Source organism: Cyprinodon tularosa, unplaced genomic scaffold (genome assembly GCF_016077235.1).
Source record: "Cyprinodon tularosa strain WSP-4 unplaced genomic scaffold, ASM1607723v1 ctg59, whole genome shotgun sequence".
Classification (NCBI taxonomy): Eukaryota; Metazoa; Chordata; class Actinopteri; order Cyprinodontiformes; family Cyprinodontidae; genus Cyprinodon; species Cyprinodon tularosa.
Genome location: NW_024039329.1, coordinates 455,083 through 473,084, shown reverse-complemented (window position 1 = coordinate 473,084; position 18,002 = coordinate 455,083). Strand labels below are relative to the sequence as shown.

General features: G+C 40.2%; 1 protein-coding gene across 2 annotated transcripts in view; it reads left to right on the top strand.

Moving 5' to 3' along the window:
* gse1 (Gse1 coiled-coil protein) overlaps positions 1–18,002 on the top strand; it is a 211,340-nt gene that overhangs the window by 117,119 nt on the left and 76,219 nt on the right. The window contains exon 1 of one of the 2 annotated variants that reach the window (XM_038306720.1): positions 8,545–9,210. The exons of the other annotated variant lie outside the window; for it this stretch is intronic. Within the exon in view, the coding sequence (XP_038162648.1) occupies positions 9,174–9,210 (37 nt within the window). The 5' untranslated portion in view covers positions 8,545–9,173. Of the gene's footprint in view, positions 1–8,544; positions 9,211–18,002 lie in introns of those variants that run through there. 2 annotated transcript variants of the gene reach the window in all.

Sequence of the window (18,002 nt, the reverse complement as noted above, 5' to 3'; positions counted from 1 at the left end):
GGAGAGTGCAAGTCAGGCGGAAAAACACACTGCCAACAGCTCTTTGTTTGTGTGTGTGTGTGTCTGCATAGGCAAAGATGCAGTCCTCAGTGGATGCATGCACGTGATTAAATATTAAATGGAGTATATTAAGCAACGGGCACCACATAAAAAGAAAAAAAAATGCAAAGTTGTTGACTTCTCTGTGGTATGTTGCTGGATTTTCCTGCTGGGTCTGCTCCCCAGGCCTCCTGCTACGTTAGCACACCTTACACCTGCCCCTGGGCGATTGCACAAACACACAGCCACACATCAGGCAGAATAACACCTACCACACATGTGTACACACATTTGTTAATCAAATGAGTTGCGCTTTTAAAGATTCCCCTCCTTCTATCATCTCCAGTTCATTACACCGTGTCTGGTTCTTTGCTCTCGCTGTCTAATAACAGCAGAGCTCGCCGAGATCTGACGTGTTTGATGGAGAAAGATGAAGAGTTAGAGGATGCAGCTAAGAGAGCTGAGTGACAACAAAAAGCCTAATCAGGGCAGAGCTGTGTGCTGCAGTGTGTTCCCTCAGCTGTGAGCAAGGACGCTACTGTTGTCTTGAAAGCAGGTGTGCCACAAGGCATTGTGGGAGGGGATATGATAAGACTCAGCATCAGCTTGTCAGCTCTGGCCAGCTCTTCCTGCACCTGGTTCTCTATTCCTCTTCTTCTCCTGGTGTTTGCTAGCGTGCTTGAGTGGCAGCCACAGTGGAATCGACTTTAAATCAAGAATGATTGGAGTTTGCTTAGGGATGGTGGCCTGATTTAGAAAATTTAAATATGGATGGATGGATGGATGGAAGTAAGATAGGGCTCATTCTTTTGTTTGTGAATGTAATACTGCTAGAACATGGCTGTCCAATTCCCTTGTAAAAATAAATAAAAAATCCATGAAAAATGACTTCTGAAAAATATTTAGGACTGCACAGTATATGCATTCAGTTCTGGGTCTGGGCTCTATTTTTATGAATCACAGAATTCATATGGAGCTAGGTGAAACTCAACATTAACAAACTCACATATGTGTTCCACACATCCACAGGATAAAGTCACCACATGCACAAGATGAGATCTACACATGCACCAGATAATATTCACACATGCCCTGGATGAGATCCACACATGAAGAGGAAGAGATCCCCACATGCAGAGAACGAGATCCCCACTTGCACAGGATGAGATCCACATATGCACAGGATAAGATGTATCACTGAGTAACAATATAGCCTTCTTTTTAGCCCATTTTTGACGTTTGAAAGGTCACACATGGGTAAACAAAAGACATGTGACCAAGTCTCTCTGTGTTGCTTAAAACGCTGATTCTAACTGCAGTCCACAACTTGTTAACTCTTAAATGGGCTTAACTTGAAATTCTTTTTTTTTTTTTTTTAACACAAAGCAAAACACAAACAAAAACACAAAGCAGTGTGTTTCTATTTACCATAGTTTTTTTTTTTATCTTATTCGCCTCATTTTTCCTTCCACTCAACCTTCCATTAATATGTGTGGATGCAGGACTCTAATCTCTAATCAGCCTTTAATGAACATTTCTGGCCCACACTATTTGTGTTGAGTTTGCTGCCTGTCTGTGTGGTAAGCCCCTTTCCCCTTTATTTTTAAGGTATTGTTATAACAAAGTGACACATTAAACATTCTAATGTTGAATTTTTGACTTGAATTGAACTGAATTGAAATACTGTTAAATGTTTCAATAAATTGCACACATATTAATGATATCCTACTATATTGCAGTCCTCTCACCAGGAAAGATTTTTTTTTTCATTAAGGTATACATTTTTAATATTTAAAATTACCCTTTACCAAAAAAGGTAAGATACTAGATTTTTCCCTTTTGACCAGGAGGTTATCGTTGCTTTTGATTCAGGGAACATTAACAAGAAGAATGGAAAATTCCGATTGATATTACCAAACTTGTAAAGAGATCTGTGAAAATTGATTATTGAAGTGGTTTGAGATTTAATATCATCCCTGTCCGTTTTTTTTAAAAGCCGAAAGACACAGCCTGAATCCACACTCACTTCAGAATTACACTGACACAATAGTGCAGGAACACTGAGTTATTTCACTCAGCTATTTGCTGGTAATTTTAGAAGATGCTTCCAAAAACACTTCTGTCTTCCTACCTGCTTTGTGTGCCCATTTTCTGTCTCACAAGTCCAATTTTTATCTACTTTTCCTCTCAAATAATTGTTTGTCACAATCATCCTGCTGGACTTTTTCTCCAATTTGGAGGTACAGTTTGTTGAGTCTTCTGCAAGTTAAAAGAGAAAGAAATCAAACATTTACACGGACTTCTTATCACATGTGATGTGTCTGCTCCGGGTGATGGGGGCAGTATCGGAGACAAGTGTGTGTGTGAAGTGTTGAAGAGTATCTGTGACAGCAGTGTGACATGCTCTGGGATGATGCTCTGTCCTGTAGCAGCAGACAGTGAGATGTGTGACTGAGCTGAAGCCAGATTAGCTTGTCCGGCATCTGAAATGGATTTCTGGAGCAGGTGTTTTGTGACATGCATTGACTGAGCAAACATTAAGCCTGCAGTGCATTTGGACTCAAGTATCACAAAGCATATAAATATATGTTTTAAAGGCAACTCAGCCACTCTGATAAACAAAAAAAATTAGTAAACACTCGTTGCCCAGTTTAAAAACACTAAGCTACTTTTGCTATTTTGATTGCATGACTATGGTAATCAAAAAGCCGCAAGTTTAGTTGAACAAATATAAATAGAACTAAGAATTCTATCATATTTTAGCTCATTCTTGTGACTGCTTGAAGTGTAGGATTTATAATAATTAATTGGCAGTAATAACATAACAAACAGCAAAGAAAATAAAAGAAGTGAAGTAAGGAAAAGACTTTTTGAATAACAATAAAATAATTTAGATTTTTTTTTTGTTCCCATAAAAGGAAATGTTACTAAGAAAACGGGATCCCAAAATATTATTAATAAAATATTTTGACTGAAAATAAAGAACTTAAAGAAAAATAAAAGAGAATATTTAAAAAATGAAGATTGCAAACAAAAAATATTAGAAATTGACGTTTTCTGATTAAATAAACAGCAATATTTTATGGCAGTAAGTATGTCTGATAAAAGAAGAATTCATAAAAATTTAATGAAAAGAAAATGAAAGAGTTGAATAAATACAGGTGCTATTAAAATATTTTGAGAATGTGTGAATTTGGCACTGTATTTTTTGCTTTTTTTTATAAAAGCATATGTCTCAATTTAGACGCTGCACCTCTGAACATCTGGTCATTAGATTTCTTATTAGAATTAATAAAAAATGTGTCCTATGTAAATGTTAAATTAAAAAATCATTACCAGCTGCAGAAAAACATATTTGTTATAAACAATTCAAAGCCCTAAGCTATGAAATGATCTATATAGAAGATCACCACTTCACCTCTTTCTTTTGTTCTCTTCCATGTTACCTTTGCACCACCTCTCGGCTGCCGCACTCCTCACTCTCTCCCCACACGTCTCTTCACAGGTAAGTGCCTGAACTCTTCCACACACATGCACGTTGCTCAGCTGCTTTATCTGTAATCTGAAGGCTCTGCGTGATGCTGTCAGAGCTCTTAGCGAGGCCACACTCCTGGATAATGTTGCTTAGAAACAGAAGTGAGTGAAAGTGTGCAGCCGACCTCGGTCGCTGTCCTATTGACATAGAGGTGAGGGGCTGTGATTAGACTGTAAACACTCTATCACTCGGATACAAGGAATTGGATTCGTCTTTTTTCTCCCTTACTTGCTTGTAAAGTGGTATTTTGCATTTCTCAAAACATAGCTTCAATCACAGTATTTTATTATCTGTTTTCCCCTGAAGAAGCTGCATATGTATAATGTGTATGAGTGTGCTCGCAGCTCTGCTTGCCTACTTGAGAGCATGGTGCTCAGCTGGCCAAGCGAGAGTTGTGTAATTGCAGGGTTATTGCTGCTGAGCCTGATGGGTAATGACACATTTGCAAATTAATTCTCAGTGCAAGGCTGTGATTAGCATACGGAGTGAAGCATCTCGCACACAAAGAGCGATACACATGCTCGCACATTGCGCGGGCCTCTAATCACCAGTGAGAGGTCAGGTTAAATGGGTGTGTGTAGCAGCGTAGTGGGTGCGGGTCTCAGTAAATAGGGGTGAGTGAGGGGTTACGAGATTTTATTTCTTATCACATTTTAAGAATGCAGGTGCACTAAAGTATGTACCTTTTTGGAAAGGAAAACCTCTCCTATCCTCTGTGAAGTTGTCTTTCTGTCTTTTTGCTGAGACCTCATGATTTGGAGTGTCTCAGAGCGCCATATGTAAATCTCTGTTGGCTAATGATAAAAGATATTTTCTCTCCTAAATATTATATTGTGAATATATTTTTGTTGGGTTTCTTGTGTCAGAGTGCAGAATGAAACGGGAAGATAAAAGTGATGCCTTATTTTTGCTTTCCCTGCTGGGTAGGAAAGCAGAATTTCAAATCCCTTCTCGTGGATTTACAGCCAAGTGTACCACCCATCCTGGAGGGTCGATCATACAGGAAAGGAAAAGTGAATAGTGGGTTGGCAGGAGTTTGGCATAGTAGTTTGATTGTGTGTGTGTTGTCATTTGTCAGCTGACTGTGCTGTCCATACCCAGTTTTCCTCCTTCTGTAACGCCCTCTTTTTCACCTGTTTTATTCTCCTCTTCTTACCTTTACTTTTGGATAACAATGTTTTCAGTTTCACACTCACCCCTGGTCCCAAAGGAGCTTTTATGCCCATTTCAGAGAGAGTGTCTGAGCTGTGTGTTCGTAGGCTGGCACATAGGAATATGCTCTTCCATAAACTACCTTTCTGATGTGGCTCATTGGATTACCCTAAATAATGACAGAAAAAGTGGGATTTGTTTCAATTTCCTTGACTTAGTAGAGAACATATCTTAAGAAAAATTTTCTAAACATATATTTCTAGCTTACAGCTAATTAAAAACCTTGGGTTTTTTTTATTAAAGTTTCACTTTGTAACTTTTAGCAAATAGGGGGACTAGACCAGTAACTTTCTTGCAACACCATTGCAAAATTACATAGTCTTGATCAGTGTTTTGGAATCTGATAGCAGACCCATTTAGACCATTAGATTGAGAAATCAAGTTACTTGTAAAGAGAAGGCCACATTCAACCCCCTAAATCCTACATTAGAGAACCAAAAATATGTCTGATCAGGGAAGTTTCATGTCTTCTTTTTTGTCTAAAATTAGCCTAATTAGTTCTCATATTGCAGGGATGCTGCAGTAAAACAGCGCTCTGGGTCACATGACTCATTTAGCGATGGATTCAGCTCTCTCAAGTCACATAGGCAAGTTGTTGAGATGGGCAGCCTGCTTGGACCATTGATATGTGCTGAATATTGACCTAAAAATATTTGATGTCTCTCAAACTAAGCTAATACTGTGGTAAAAACATTCACAGTGCAGCTTTAATTATAACATGAAATGATTAATAAAAGACTATGAATGTTATGTCCATGCAATGACCTACAACGCTATAGGCAAACCTGTTGGCTTGACAGTTAAAGCACGGTAGAGGGTCATTGACTCCGTTCATCACAAGAACCCATTGTAAAAAAAACTGGCTGTTTGAAGAGTTCAGGATTCATTAGGTGACTGTCCTTCAGTCACACAGCGATATTCAGGAAAGAGGAGACAGTGGTGAAATGTGCCACTTCTAAACCAGAGGCAGCCTCAGAGGCATCTTACCTGGGCAAAGGAGAAAAACAGACTAGCTCTCATTGTTCCAATGTTCTCTTCTAATGTGAAACTAAACTTTGCTTTTAATTTGGAAATTAATGTTAATGTAAATCCCTTTATTGTCCCACAATGGGGAAATTCCCTCTCTTTATTTAACCCATCTCCTTGGAGAGTAGTGGGCTGCCATTGTGCGGCGCCTGGGGTGCAGTGTGGGGTTAAGGGTTTTGCGTAGGAACCCAGCGTGAAGGCTGTGGGGATTGTACCGGGAACTTCTAACCTTCTCAGAGCAGAAGCGCAATGCTTAAACGACTAGGCCATCAACTCCACCTTCTCAAGGGAACTAGGCCCCTAATCCAACTTGATTGGGGACTGAAATTTTCATAGCCATCATCCATGGGTGTTAATCCACTTTGTTTTGTTTATCAGGCCAAACTTGGCAAAGAAATTAAGAGGGAAATCGTATAGCTTTCTGCCACTGACAGGTTTAGATGCTTATTAAATTTTCCTACAACAAAACCCAGCATCTGCCCAGAACCCAGTTATCCATCATGGTATCACGGTTCTGGATGGGCAGCAGACTTGTTTGAACTGAACTCTTCAGAAATCTCTGGAGGAATATGAGCGACAAAAGACCTGACAAAATTGACAAGTCAAAGGACGCTATTAAAGGGCCTCCTTAACACCTCTAGAGATAAACCGCGTTGATGCAGTAAATTCTGCAAAAGAAACCTCCACTAACTAACGGATTTGAACACTACAGAGTACATGCACACTTTCAATATGTTTTTTTTTTAGCTATTGCAATGCAAAAAGGTACAGCAAAAATTATATTGTTTTCCTATGAAAAATGATAGCATAGCCGTTTAGTTTTGCAAAATCACACTTTCACGCAGAATCCGCACTGCCACATGTTTGCATTGTTTTAATTTATGCTTTTTTTTGTCGAGTCCTATTTACATACCAAAGTACATCTATCCAAACTTTCCAGGCTCATGCATTGACAATAGTCTTGGGGCTTTCAATTTAATTTAGAGAGCAGAAAACAAACTTAAATATGTTTGCATCAGTTAAGCAGTCCCCTGATCCTCTCAGTGTTATAATAAAAAATGTCTGAGCTCATACACCAGATTCCCGTTGCTGACTGAATCTTGCTCCTGGTTCTGTGTCTGTCCTCCGTCCTCCTCGCCGGAGAAGGATGTTGTCTTTTCAGCTGCTTTTCTGTCAGTCTGTGTCTGTCATTGTGTAATCAAAGCTGCAGAGCCTTGAGGCGGGAAGGCACGTCACCTCCCAGCCTGTCCAACAGGGTGCGAGACACTTCGACACCTGCCTATCATGCTCACCTGAACAAAACAGCACGGAGGCACGCTCAGCCTTTGAGCGATGATAATCTGAGTTTTTTTTTTACACACGTTGAACTCCATGAAGGTAGTAGGGAATATGCTGAAATATTTAACTTTATCTGTCTCCTACTTGCTGTTGCAACATTAAATATTTGCTGATTTCTTTGTATTTGTAAAAGGGTCTTTGTTCCTAGAATAACTTCCCCCTCCTCCTTGCTCCTTCCATATCTTGATCTGTGGAAACCCTCCATCCGCCTCTCCTGCACTTGCTTAAGTCTCCTTCTCAAGGCATCGGTCCCTATTAGCAGCTATTTGCCCCATTTGCCTGTGAGCATGCCTTTCGCACTCCCACTCTCTCGCTGTGCTTGTTGTGCTCGTGGAATGTGTTGTAGGTTTGTTTTTCCTGTCCTGTGAATCCTCTTGAAGGCATTGCACCCCCTAGATGTGCCTCGTTTCTCTTGCTTGCTGAACTACTCTCTTTTCTCTTTCCCACAAAATGTTTTTTACAGAATTCCTTGGAAATGACATGAATCGTCCCGGTTCCTTTCTTTTCCGCTCCTGTTATTCTGTGTGAGTTTATATGTGTGCATTTGAATATTTGTGGACATTTCCCAGCACATAGCTTTCTTATCAGACCCCTACTGCCTCTGTCTCAGTCAGGTTTGTGTGCAGAGCAGGTCATAGAGTAACACAGGATGTTTATGTGTTTATTCAAAATTGTGTGTCTATAAAGGGAGAGAGAGGTTGGGGGATAGTCGGCTGTCGGAGCAGCATGGTGAGCAGTCTGTGCACCAGGCTGCACAAGCCAAGTATCCTAGACGGACACACAAACGCACCCACACATTCGCAGACAGAGACGAGGACTCTCATTTTCAGAGAGGAGAACGGAGGCGGGGGATCTTTTGTATTTTCCTCCTCCAAACACGTAGCTGTTCTATTGTGAGCTGCCCTTGAAGACCTGCAATCCTCTCTCACTCTCTCCCTCACTCCCTTTTTCTGTCTCTCTGCGTTTGCTGTCGGTCAATCCTTTCCTACTGTCTGATACAGTGTGAACAGATGCTCCCTTGATAGTCGTTGGCCTCTCGCTGTCACCGGGGCTGTGCAATCAGCTGTCTCCCTGACTCGAAATTGAACTGAAGCCACTCTCCTCCTCGGGTTGAGGCATCAACCCAGGCTGGTGTTTTCTTCTGCCCCCTCTATCTCCTTTTACTTTACCTCCACCACTTCTCTCACACAAACATACACACACATCCACACATTTGCACATGCACACCCTTTCTCACTTTCTGGCTGTGTTGATGCCTGGACGGACTTCATTCTGCCCTCCTTCCATCCTCCTCTTCTCCACCTCCTTCTCTCTGTATCGGCAGAGAAAGAGAGGGAGGGAAATAGGGAGGTTGAGAAAATCCCAGAGCAAGAAAGGGAGATAGTTGCAGCTGAAGCAGAGGAAGCATTCTCCCTCTGATCATCTGTCTTGGATAGAGGGATAAAAGACCCAGGAATCAGTGGCTTGCTCTCGTCTGTAGGATTTACCCAGCCTGGGTTTCTTCTCCCTTCTACCTCTCTTCTCCTCTTCTTGGCTCCGGACCAGCCTGCTTTTACATCTCTTCCCCCACTGTCCCATCTCTGGGTGTGTGCCCGTGAGGGTTCATGAAAGAAAACGCAGCAGAGAGTGAGCTTCCTGCTGCCGCTTAGAAACGGACAGCGAGTGCGTGACCCTTTGCTCGGGGGGATCTGAGGCGAGAGCGAGCGGGTCGAGAGCGGGGGTGTGATCAGGGGGTGACCCTTGCACCACTCTGTCTGTGTGCATCCGTGTGACTGTCTGAGGGGTTTGTGTATGTGTGTGTCTCTTTAGCTGGCTGGGCGGTCCCAGCCTCACGCTTGGTTAGAGAGGACCAGAGAGCAGGGATGACAGGCTGAGTTCCAGCCCAGCCTCACCACACACAGAGCCTTGTTTCTGGGTGGCTGTGAGGGCACCGTCCCTCTCTCGCTCAGTCATCCAGGACGGAATCGGCTGCCTGCCTGTTTTATACGAGCTGCTCTTGCTTCATGACACGTAAACAGTGACAATGTTTGGACTGAAAGCACCACTTTACTATTTACCAGGTAAGCTCATTTCAGTTTTTACACAGTGATTATTTCAACGATGTACATCAGTGTGTTTTGTAGTTTTTTTTGTCATGTAAAGTTAAATTAAGGTTGGAGATTTAGGGCAGGGCTGCTTTTAAGGCAAATTCTTCTTTGTGCTGACTGTGTTGAGGACTGAACCTGCGCTTGTAATGCTGTGTGACAGCAGCACTCGCTCTGTTTCTTTAACCTCTGAGCCTTTTATCAGCGTGAAAGCCAGCAGGTAAACAGGACTCTAACTGGCTGAATGTTTTATTTAACGCAGCTATGCAGCAACACCCAACAAAGGCCGACGTATGGATTTCTACACGCATCTGCAAGCATTGTCTGTGTTTTTCTGTTTTTGGTGAATATGCATGCATTTACACATGCACATGTGTAGCTTTGTGGTAACGTGTGTGTGAAAAAACTGAGTGCTAAGGCAGCGTGAGGTTACCACCGGTCGGCGCTTAAGTGCGTGTCACGGCTCACTGGGCACTGATTGTGGAGAGGAGAGCCAAGAGAGAAGCTGTGAGGGAGGGAAAGAGAAAGGCAGACGGGAGAAGAAATTGAGAATCAGACAGAGATGAACTTTAGGGAAAAAAAAGAACAGAAATTATATTTTGTGCCAAGCTGTCCTATTTACTTGAAATATGTGTGTGCTGTTGGATGAAAAATACCAATAAATGAGTAAAAGTGTTCCTGTTTTTACTCCATGGCATGCAGGATGTGTTTTCCCACCTGTTACATAGAAAACTGCAGTTGACATTTGAACTCTACAACAATAGTTGTTTTCCCAGCTTCTGACCCCATTCTGAACCCATATAATTAACAATACAGAAGAAAAAACTTGCTTATGTTGTGCCATCAAGCTAATTAATAATAACGCTCTCTTAACCTGTTACTGTTGTCATTTCATCACTAATCCGAGCAGAGTTGAAAACAGTGTATTAGCCGAGTGTTTAATTAGTCTTGATTACTGTTAGATCACCATGATGACACAATTGCAATATTAATGTCCAATTTTGTGATTACCATATTTAAAACCAGTCCTTCTTTCTTTTCTATCAGAACATTTTAAACACTAAAGTCTATGTTAGATTTGAGCCTCATAGGTAACACAACTGGCCTAATAAACACAGCATGCTGAGTGGGAATGCAGAAAACCTTAACTATAAAAGTCTACCCAATACTACTTTTAATGAGAGTTTGCAATTGTAGTATTGTTTTATATTGCTTGGATTAGATAGATCTGTGCTGCTATAAGATGCTTGCAAAGTGATATGCATGCTGCTATAAAAAAAGTGTTTTTATTTTTACATTTTATGTGGTTTGCAAACCTCATTTTGTATGACTTAGGCATAATAAAAACACCTCTAAAGGATGCAATTTTTACCAGCAATTTAATAGGTCATTAAAAAGGCAAAACACAAGTACCATTGACCCAGCCTTACGTAAAGTATTAGTAGCTTTGCATTTATGACAAATAACTAATTTTGTTAATATCCAAGCAATAAAAGTGATCCAAATAAAAAAATCTTTGCATATTTTTCCACTTTATTAGCTTTTTATCCTGTTCTTGTATTTGATTCTCATGCATCCAGAGTCCTGCTTTCCATCTCTTCTTTACAGAGAAGGGTGGGATTGGGGGAGGCTGAAATGGATATTTGCTGATAAAGGCCACTGAGATCCTGCTGTGCGAGAAATAAAGACATAAAGAGACGTGCAGAGATGCTTGTGTCAGAGGTTGCAGACAGGGACAAAGGACTGAATTCAGCACCCTTCTCCATGTCTCTAACCCCCTGACCGGACTGCTCGTTGCTCTCAAGGTAGCGAATGTTCAAAGCAGAGCTGTAGGAATCAGTACTAAGGATATAAGAGGGAGGAAAGGAAATAAAATGTTGTTTATAATAAAATGAAAACATTGAAGTATTTAAGAAAAAAGAAAAATTGGCACCTTCCCTGTCACCTCAGGATTTTACACCCATTATCTCCTTCATCTACCTCTTCTCACGTCCTCTCATCATGCTTTTTGATCACCCCATTACCGACTCTTCTTTGCTCAGTGTGTGTGCATGTGCGTATGGACTGCCCCGTGTGACCCCTCAGACAGAGGGGAAGGGTCTTCGTTGTGACAGAGGCCAAAGCTAGTCAGGCTAATATGTGCATATGTGTGTGTGTGGGTTAGAGCGACACTGTGGGTTGCTTCTTCTCTACCCCCTTCTTTCATTCAACGACTGAATGAGCCCCTGCCTGCCTTCCCGTCTTAACCGCCGTTGCCTTGGAGACCATGTCAGACACATGCTAGTTCCCCATGATTATTTGACAACAAAAAAGGTTGGGTTAAATATAAAGGAAGGGGCTGTGTGTGTTTGTGGGAGGTGTAGCTGTGGTTGTGATGGAAAGAAAGCAGGCGGAATGCAGACAGAAATGTATTAAGAGCAAACAGCGGCGTGGGGCGCAGATATAAAGGTGGAGCTGAGAAGCACTTGAACTTGGGTCGCATTTACATCACAGTTGAGGTAGAGCAGGGCCAGAGAGCAACCACTTCAAAATGGAGGTTAGGTCACTGGTTGCAGCAATGCCTCATACTCACTTTTTCTTTTTTACTTCTTCTTCTTACTATACGTTTCTCTTACCTTAAATAACTAAATTCTCTTTGTTTTTCCCAAATCCGACTTTCATGCATCCCTTTACTTGAACCTTGCACAAATGTGTCAGCTCTGTTTTTGTGTCTATTTCCTTTTAGAGTAGTTTGGTCAATCAGTGAGAATAAGAAAGGGGGAGAAGGGAGGAAGGCATTGAAGAAGGAGTCTATTTCTTTGCTTTTCTTTTCTTGTTTTTTTATTCTTTGGAAACCACATCCGAAGAGGTCATACGTAAAGTGAGGTTGCAAAGCAACTGGAGCTGAAATTTTCCTGCAGCAAACCACATAATCACAACATTTTGAACATTTAAACAACATTTAAACTGTTTAAAATCAAAACAATTTTTCTACAACCTCATAGTACTGCAGTCCACTTGTTAGAACCGGTTGCAGGCAGACCGGTTACACTTAACAGTACAGTATTTTCTTTGTTTAGTTTTTAACTCTATACTATTGTTATTTTTATACACTCTTCTAAGGTTCACACGTGTTTGACCATTTTTTCTATAATCTTTTTGCTGCTGTAACACCAGAATTTCCCCATTGTGGGACAATAAAGGGATTTTCTATTCTATTCTATTCCATTCTATTTTCTTAACAAAAAAACTGCTTTAGATTTAAATTAGTTGATTAAACTTCATACTTACAGAAGCCTTCTTTCAACATTTTGCACAGCAATATTTAGTACAGGATTAAAAAAAAACACATTCCTGCAAAAGAAACAAAACGGTTAAAATCATTAGTAAAAAGAAAAGACTATTTACCCAAAGAGTTTTGAATATTTCAACTGTTATATTGAGATGAGTGTGATTATTTTCAAGGAAGTTACATTTCTACCCACTGTCTTTATCCAGTGTCTTCTCCAAAACAATTTTTTTTTAATAAAGCTCCTAAAAAAAGAAACAAAGAGCATAAAATAAATAATTAAATTGTAACTAGTCAATGAAGACATACAAATATTTTCAAAATGTATAAAAAGTAAAAAAATATTTATCAAATACATGAAAAAGGAGGAACTAAATACAGAAATACAATTGAAAAAGGCAGCTAAAAGGGATAAAGATGCAGAGAAATTTATTTTGTAAAAAGAAACAACTCTGATTATCCTTTATGAAGACAAATGTTAGATTGGAGTGGAAACAGAGATAAAATCTACCTGCCTATTTTTAGTTACTGTCTGATTCTGCACAGTAGGATGTGGAGTTTGCACTCTTGCCTAACAGAAGTAAGAAGCCGGGTTCAAATCCCAGACACAACCTTTTTTTTTTGCCTGCTCTTTATTATTTAAGTGTATGTTTTCTTTCTCCACAAGTCAATAAAAACATTTGGATGTTCATTAAAGATTCAAAACTAAACCGTTCTTTGCTATTCCTTAGACACATCAGAAAAAAAAGTTGGAGCACTTGATTTTAATTAGCTTGTTTCCAAGCAATACAATGCCTTGTCTATATAAAGCCTCAAACTCACTGAGGATCAAGACATTTGAATTGAGAAAGCTTCCTGGAGGGGGTGAGAAACATCTTTAAACCTTGGAAACCAAGTCCTTTGAATTGTTTTTAACTTTTACGGATTGATTTTAAAGTATACATCATTGTTTTGCTCATATTGTTAGTTGAATCTAGTAAGGAAACATAATATACATGGCAGAAAATAAGAAAAAAAAAACATATTACACACCTTTTAAAGTGAAATTTGCATGCTATAAGTGGAAGGAGGGAACAGATAAATCTGCAGCCATCCCACTTTGATTATTGTTGTGCACTATGTTCCCACCTCCCTGCCTCTCTTTTAAAATCAATTTTGAGAGAACCAACAAGATGGACAAAACATCTTTCTTCTGTGTCTCAGACACGCTCCTACAAGGATAATCAATATGTGTGCTTGCGATACTGGGTGTTAAGCCCTGGATCAAAGTGTGGACTAATCACTCATGATTCCTGCAAAGAAAGTAAAAAAAGAAAGAAAAAAGGACAATACAGTATGGGGGTAAATCTGAATGCGCTGGTAACATTAGCCTCAGGAGATCTCCCATTGATAAATCCGCCAGAGGAATCCATACTTTGTTAGAAGATTATCTGTGCAGCACTGAAATCATTAGATCCAATTAAGTACAATATCCTTCCTTCCTTGTATTCCTAACCGAGACCATCTCCTTCGATCAATTCCCACAAATCTCTTTCTCTGCATCTTCATCTCTTTATGCAAGCATCCACTCAAGTGTCGGCCATCTCTTGGTGTCCTTCTCCTCCTCCCTCTATGCTTTTATCCCTCACTTCACTCTATCATTGTATCCATTTATCTGTTTTACTCCCTCTCTGCCTCATATTCCTGCTATCCTTCCATCCCTCCCGCTCCATGTGCTCCGACAGCTCTGTCATTAGATGGCAGGAATGGCAGTAAAGCAGTCACAATGATAGACTACCAGCTCCCTTGCCCTTTCTCCCCGACTCCCCCCCCTCCCGCCTCACACACCCTCGCCTACTCTTTCTCTCCCATTCTCATTCTGCCCTTGCTATAAAAGCTCTGACCCATACACTGTATAGCATCTGTTCCACGTCGGTCCGCAGGTGGCACCGCCTCAGCCGTGGCTGTAATGGTCGAAGGTGGCTCGTCACACCGGCTGCCCCGTTAACCTCCTCATAAACCCAGAGCTGTTAAACTTTAACCTTCAAAACCTGCAGCTCCTGAACCATCTCTGGGCACTAGTCACTAACAGGGACTGTATGGAGTGAGCTCCAGAAGCAGACATATCAAAGCTCTACTTATGCATTGATCTTGATTTTTGGATCCTTTCTGATTTGTTATTCTAAGAGGGATGACGTAAAAAAAGATAGAAAATTTGCTCTAAGTGACTGGATAGAGGCAGCAGTTTTGAATCAAGCAGAAAATAAAGAAATAATAACTGAATGATTATGCGTCAGTCTCTTGTCTCTTGCATGGCATTAAAATCAAACCCCGTGAAGGTGCATCAGAGTGTCTTCTGTTTCTGCTTTTTGAGGTTTTAACGACTTAGAGAGGAATAAATGTTTGACCTGGTGATCACTAGGGGTGTAAATAATAATCGTTTTGTATCGATGCATCGATCCAAAAGCCGACGATCCGATGCATCGACACGTCCGCAAGATAATCGATTCATGTTTTTTTTTTCCTCCGGTCTATTTTTATCCATTTGCTCCTGGGCGTAATTCTCCCTCCCGTGCTGCGGTGCCGCTAAACCTATTTTGCCCTCCTACCGCGCTTCCTGGTTATACTCTTACAGCAGTTTGTTGCAGCAAGCTTGACACAGACATTTTTAAATTATGCTCAGTATTGAAGCGTGGTCTGGGCTACACGCTGTGGGTCTAGATACGGCCGAGGCGATGAGGAAGTGGGGGCGAGTTTAGTCCGACGACAGAGGGACAATGGGGCAAAAAGAGCGGAGATTCAGCTGGAAAAAGGGTCCCAGCGTTCTCGCGCACCTCGCTCTTCTAGCGGGTCGAACTTCACGAGTTGTTTTCCGCAATTTCGGTCATAAAAACAAAACAAGCCGGCCTCCTGTCTGGTGCACTGTTTGCAATCAGCTACAATCTGGGAGAGGTGCAGCGTCTCTCAAGGGGGCGGTGACGTCGACACTGGAGCCTTCTTCTTCTTTTATTTAATGGCGGTTGGCAAACAACTTATAGGTGCATTACCGCCACCTTCCAGAATGGAGTATGGACCAGACAAATTATTATATTCTCCCTAAAATACCCGTTCTTCTTAGAAAATTTAAAATACTACCAAAAACTACATCCCCAGATGACCTTTGAAACAATTTCCTTATATCTAGTTTATTTCTATTCCTGTCTAACTCTCTACGCAACATCTCTCTTTCCTGAGTATATTTATTACATTCTAAAAAAATATGTTGGACAGTTTCTCTGGATCCGAGGTATTGCATTGAACTCATTACACTGATATTGTGCAGTATTTTTGCAGTATTTTTTGATGCAACTTTTCTACTTCTGTTATTTGCTGTTGTTTCTAAAGAAAATGCATAATGATATTACAGCTTTCATTGATTTATTTCAAACTTGAAACTTTCTTTAGCCTGTAAGGTGTAAAAAAATAAAAATAAAATAATAATAATAAAAAAAATAACCGATTAATCGATTAATCGAATCGAATCGAATCGAATCGTGGTGTATTCTTGAGTATCGAAAATAATCGAATCGTTGGTTCAGGAAATCGATACTGAATCGAATCGCCATGATGGATGTGATTTACACCCCTAGTGATCACTAATCAGTGCTTATACAGGGAACGATGGCTGGTTCCAATCTGCAGGCGTTTAAGTCTGAAAAAGAAATGTGAAAAAGAAAATTTAAATAAAATAACCTAACAAAATAATAATAAAAAAATAATAATTTTGCACTTAGGCTCTTCTTTCGCTAGGTGGCTGAAATAGTTGAATGAAATGTTAAAGGCTTCAAAAATGATAAGTAAGCTATTAAATTAATGCTTAAGTTTTTTTATAGTGTGATATTAAAAAACTCCTTCCTGTTATCTTATGTCAGGACCTGGAATGGTATATATTTTCCAGTTTAAGTTTAATATGCAAACAACTGTGTGTGTGGTGGTGGTGGTGGAGGAGGGGGGGTTAACGTAGACTTCCCTAGTATGACAGCAGTGTGTATGATTTATGGACCTCTGTCAGTTCTCTCTCTGCATTTATGTTCCCTTTTGTAGTCTTGTCAGTTTGGTACCAGGGAGATGCAATGCAGTTTGTGTAATGCATTGTGTTGGATGTGGATTTGTTTGTTCAGCTCCTCTGCGGCTGTGGACAGAGCACCGACACACACACACACACACACACACACACACACACACACACACAGATGCTGGTAAACGGTTTCTTTACAGCCATCTGCATGTGCACATATCACATTTGGCATGCTCGTCAAACACTCAGATGTTCACCTCTGCTCTTCAGGGTTGAGTCACTGTAAACTCTTGTGAACCCTTTGAGTGTAATGTGTGAAAAAAAGGAATGTGGGCTCGATAGCATTTTTTTTTCTTTAAATATGATTGTTTGTGTGTGTTTTGTCACCTCTTTGTTGAGACATTATTCCAGCAGCAGAAATAACTGTGCCCTAATTGCCTTCATCTTCTTTCACTTCCACTAATCAAATTAGAGTATAGAGAACTCTAATTAAGCCCTCCCTGCATGCAGGGATTCAGATGCACACACACAAAGACTCAATGTAAATAGTTTCATTTTAGCACATGCACATCTGCTCTACTATTGGTGATTTTTAAGTATGGAAGAGAAAGCAAGTTCATAAGCCACCATGCTTTAAAAGGCAGGCATGAAATGAAGCTGGATGAGGTGAGTGTGCCTTTTTTTAAGGTGAGAAAGTTGTATTGATTTTGCCCTGCAGCACAGTCATAGCACAGTATCTCTGCAGGATGCTTGACACTGTGTTCTCCTATAACACCATGTAAGACAAAATTTCAGGTGGATGGTAAAGGTGGTCTCAGAATGGTGCAAACATGCAGGACAGGCTTTTTCTCCAGACAGGCTGGGGCCACAATCTCTATCCCCACTCATTTATTTATGTTTGTGACGTAGCAAATGAATATATAGATTGTTGTATAAGGTAACTGTACTCCATATACCCTCATCTAATGAAAAAAGAAAGGCTCAGCTCTCTTAGAGGTATCCAACTTATATTAGAGACATTTATTTGTTTGCACATGCTGTATCTTGTGGAAGATCTTAGTGTTAAAAGTCAGAGGAGTCTGTCACTTAAGTTTTTCAGATATCCTCACTTTATAAACAAACGGTGATATTGATTTTGAAATTTTAACTTAAATCTACTCTTCACTTGAACCAGATGTGAATTCAATTGTATACTAGAAAAAAAACCCAAATGTTATTTAAGTGAAGTTATTTTGGGTGGAAGTTTCAAATGCCTGTTTAGATCAATTTGTTTCAAAGCATAACATCTAAATGCCTCTTGACGTTTCCTGATGAACTTTAACAGAAACATATTTCTCAAGTCTGATTGTTTAATAGCTACACATCATATTAACTTAAACTTTCTCTCAGTTAATTATCTTTATCGAAATATTTGTTTATTTTTGGGTTTTATATTTAACACATGACAGAAAAAATATATATTAT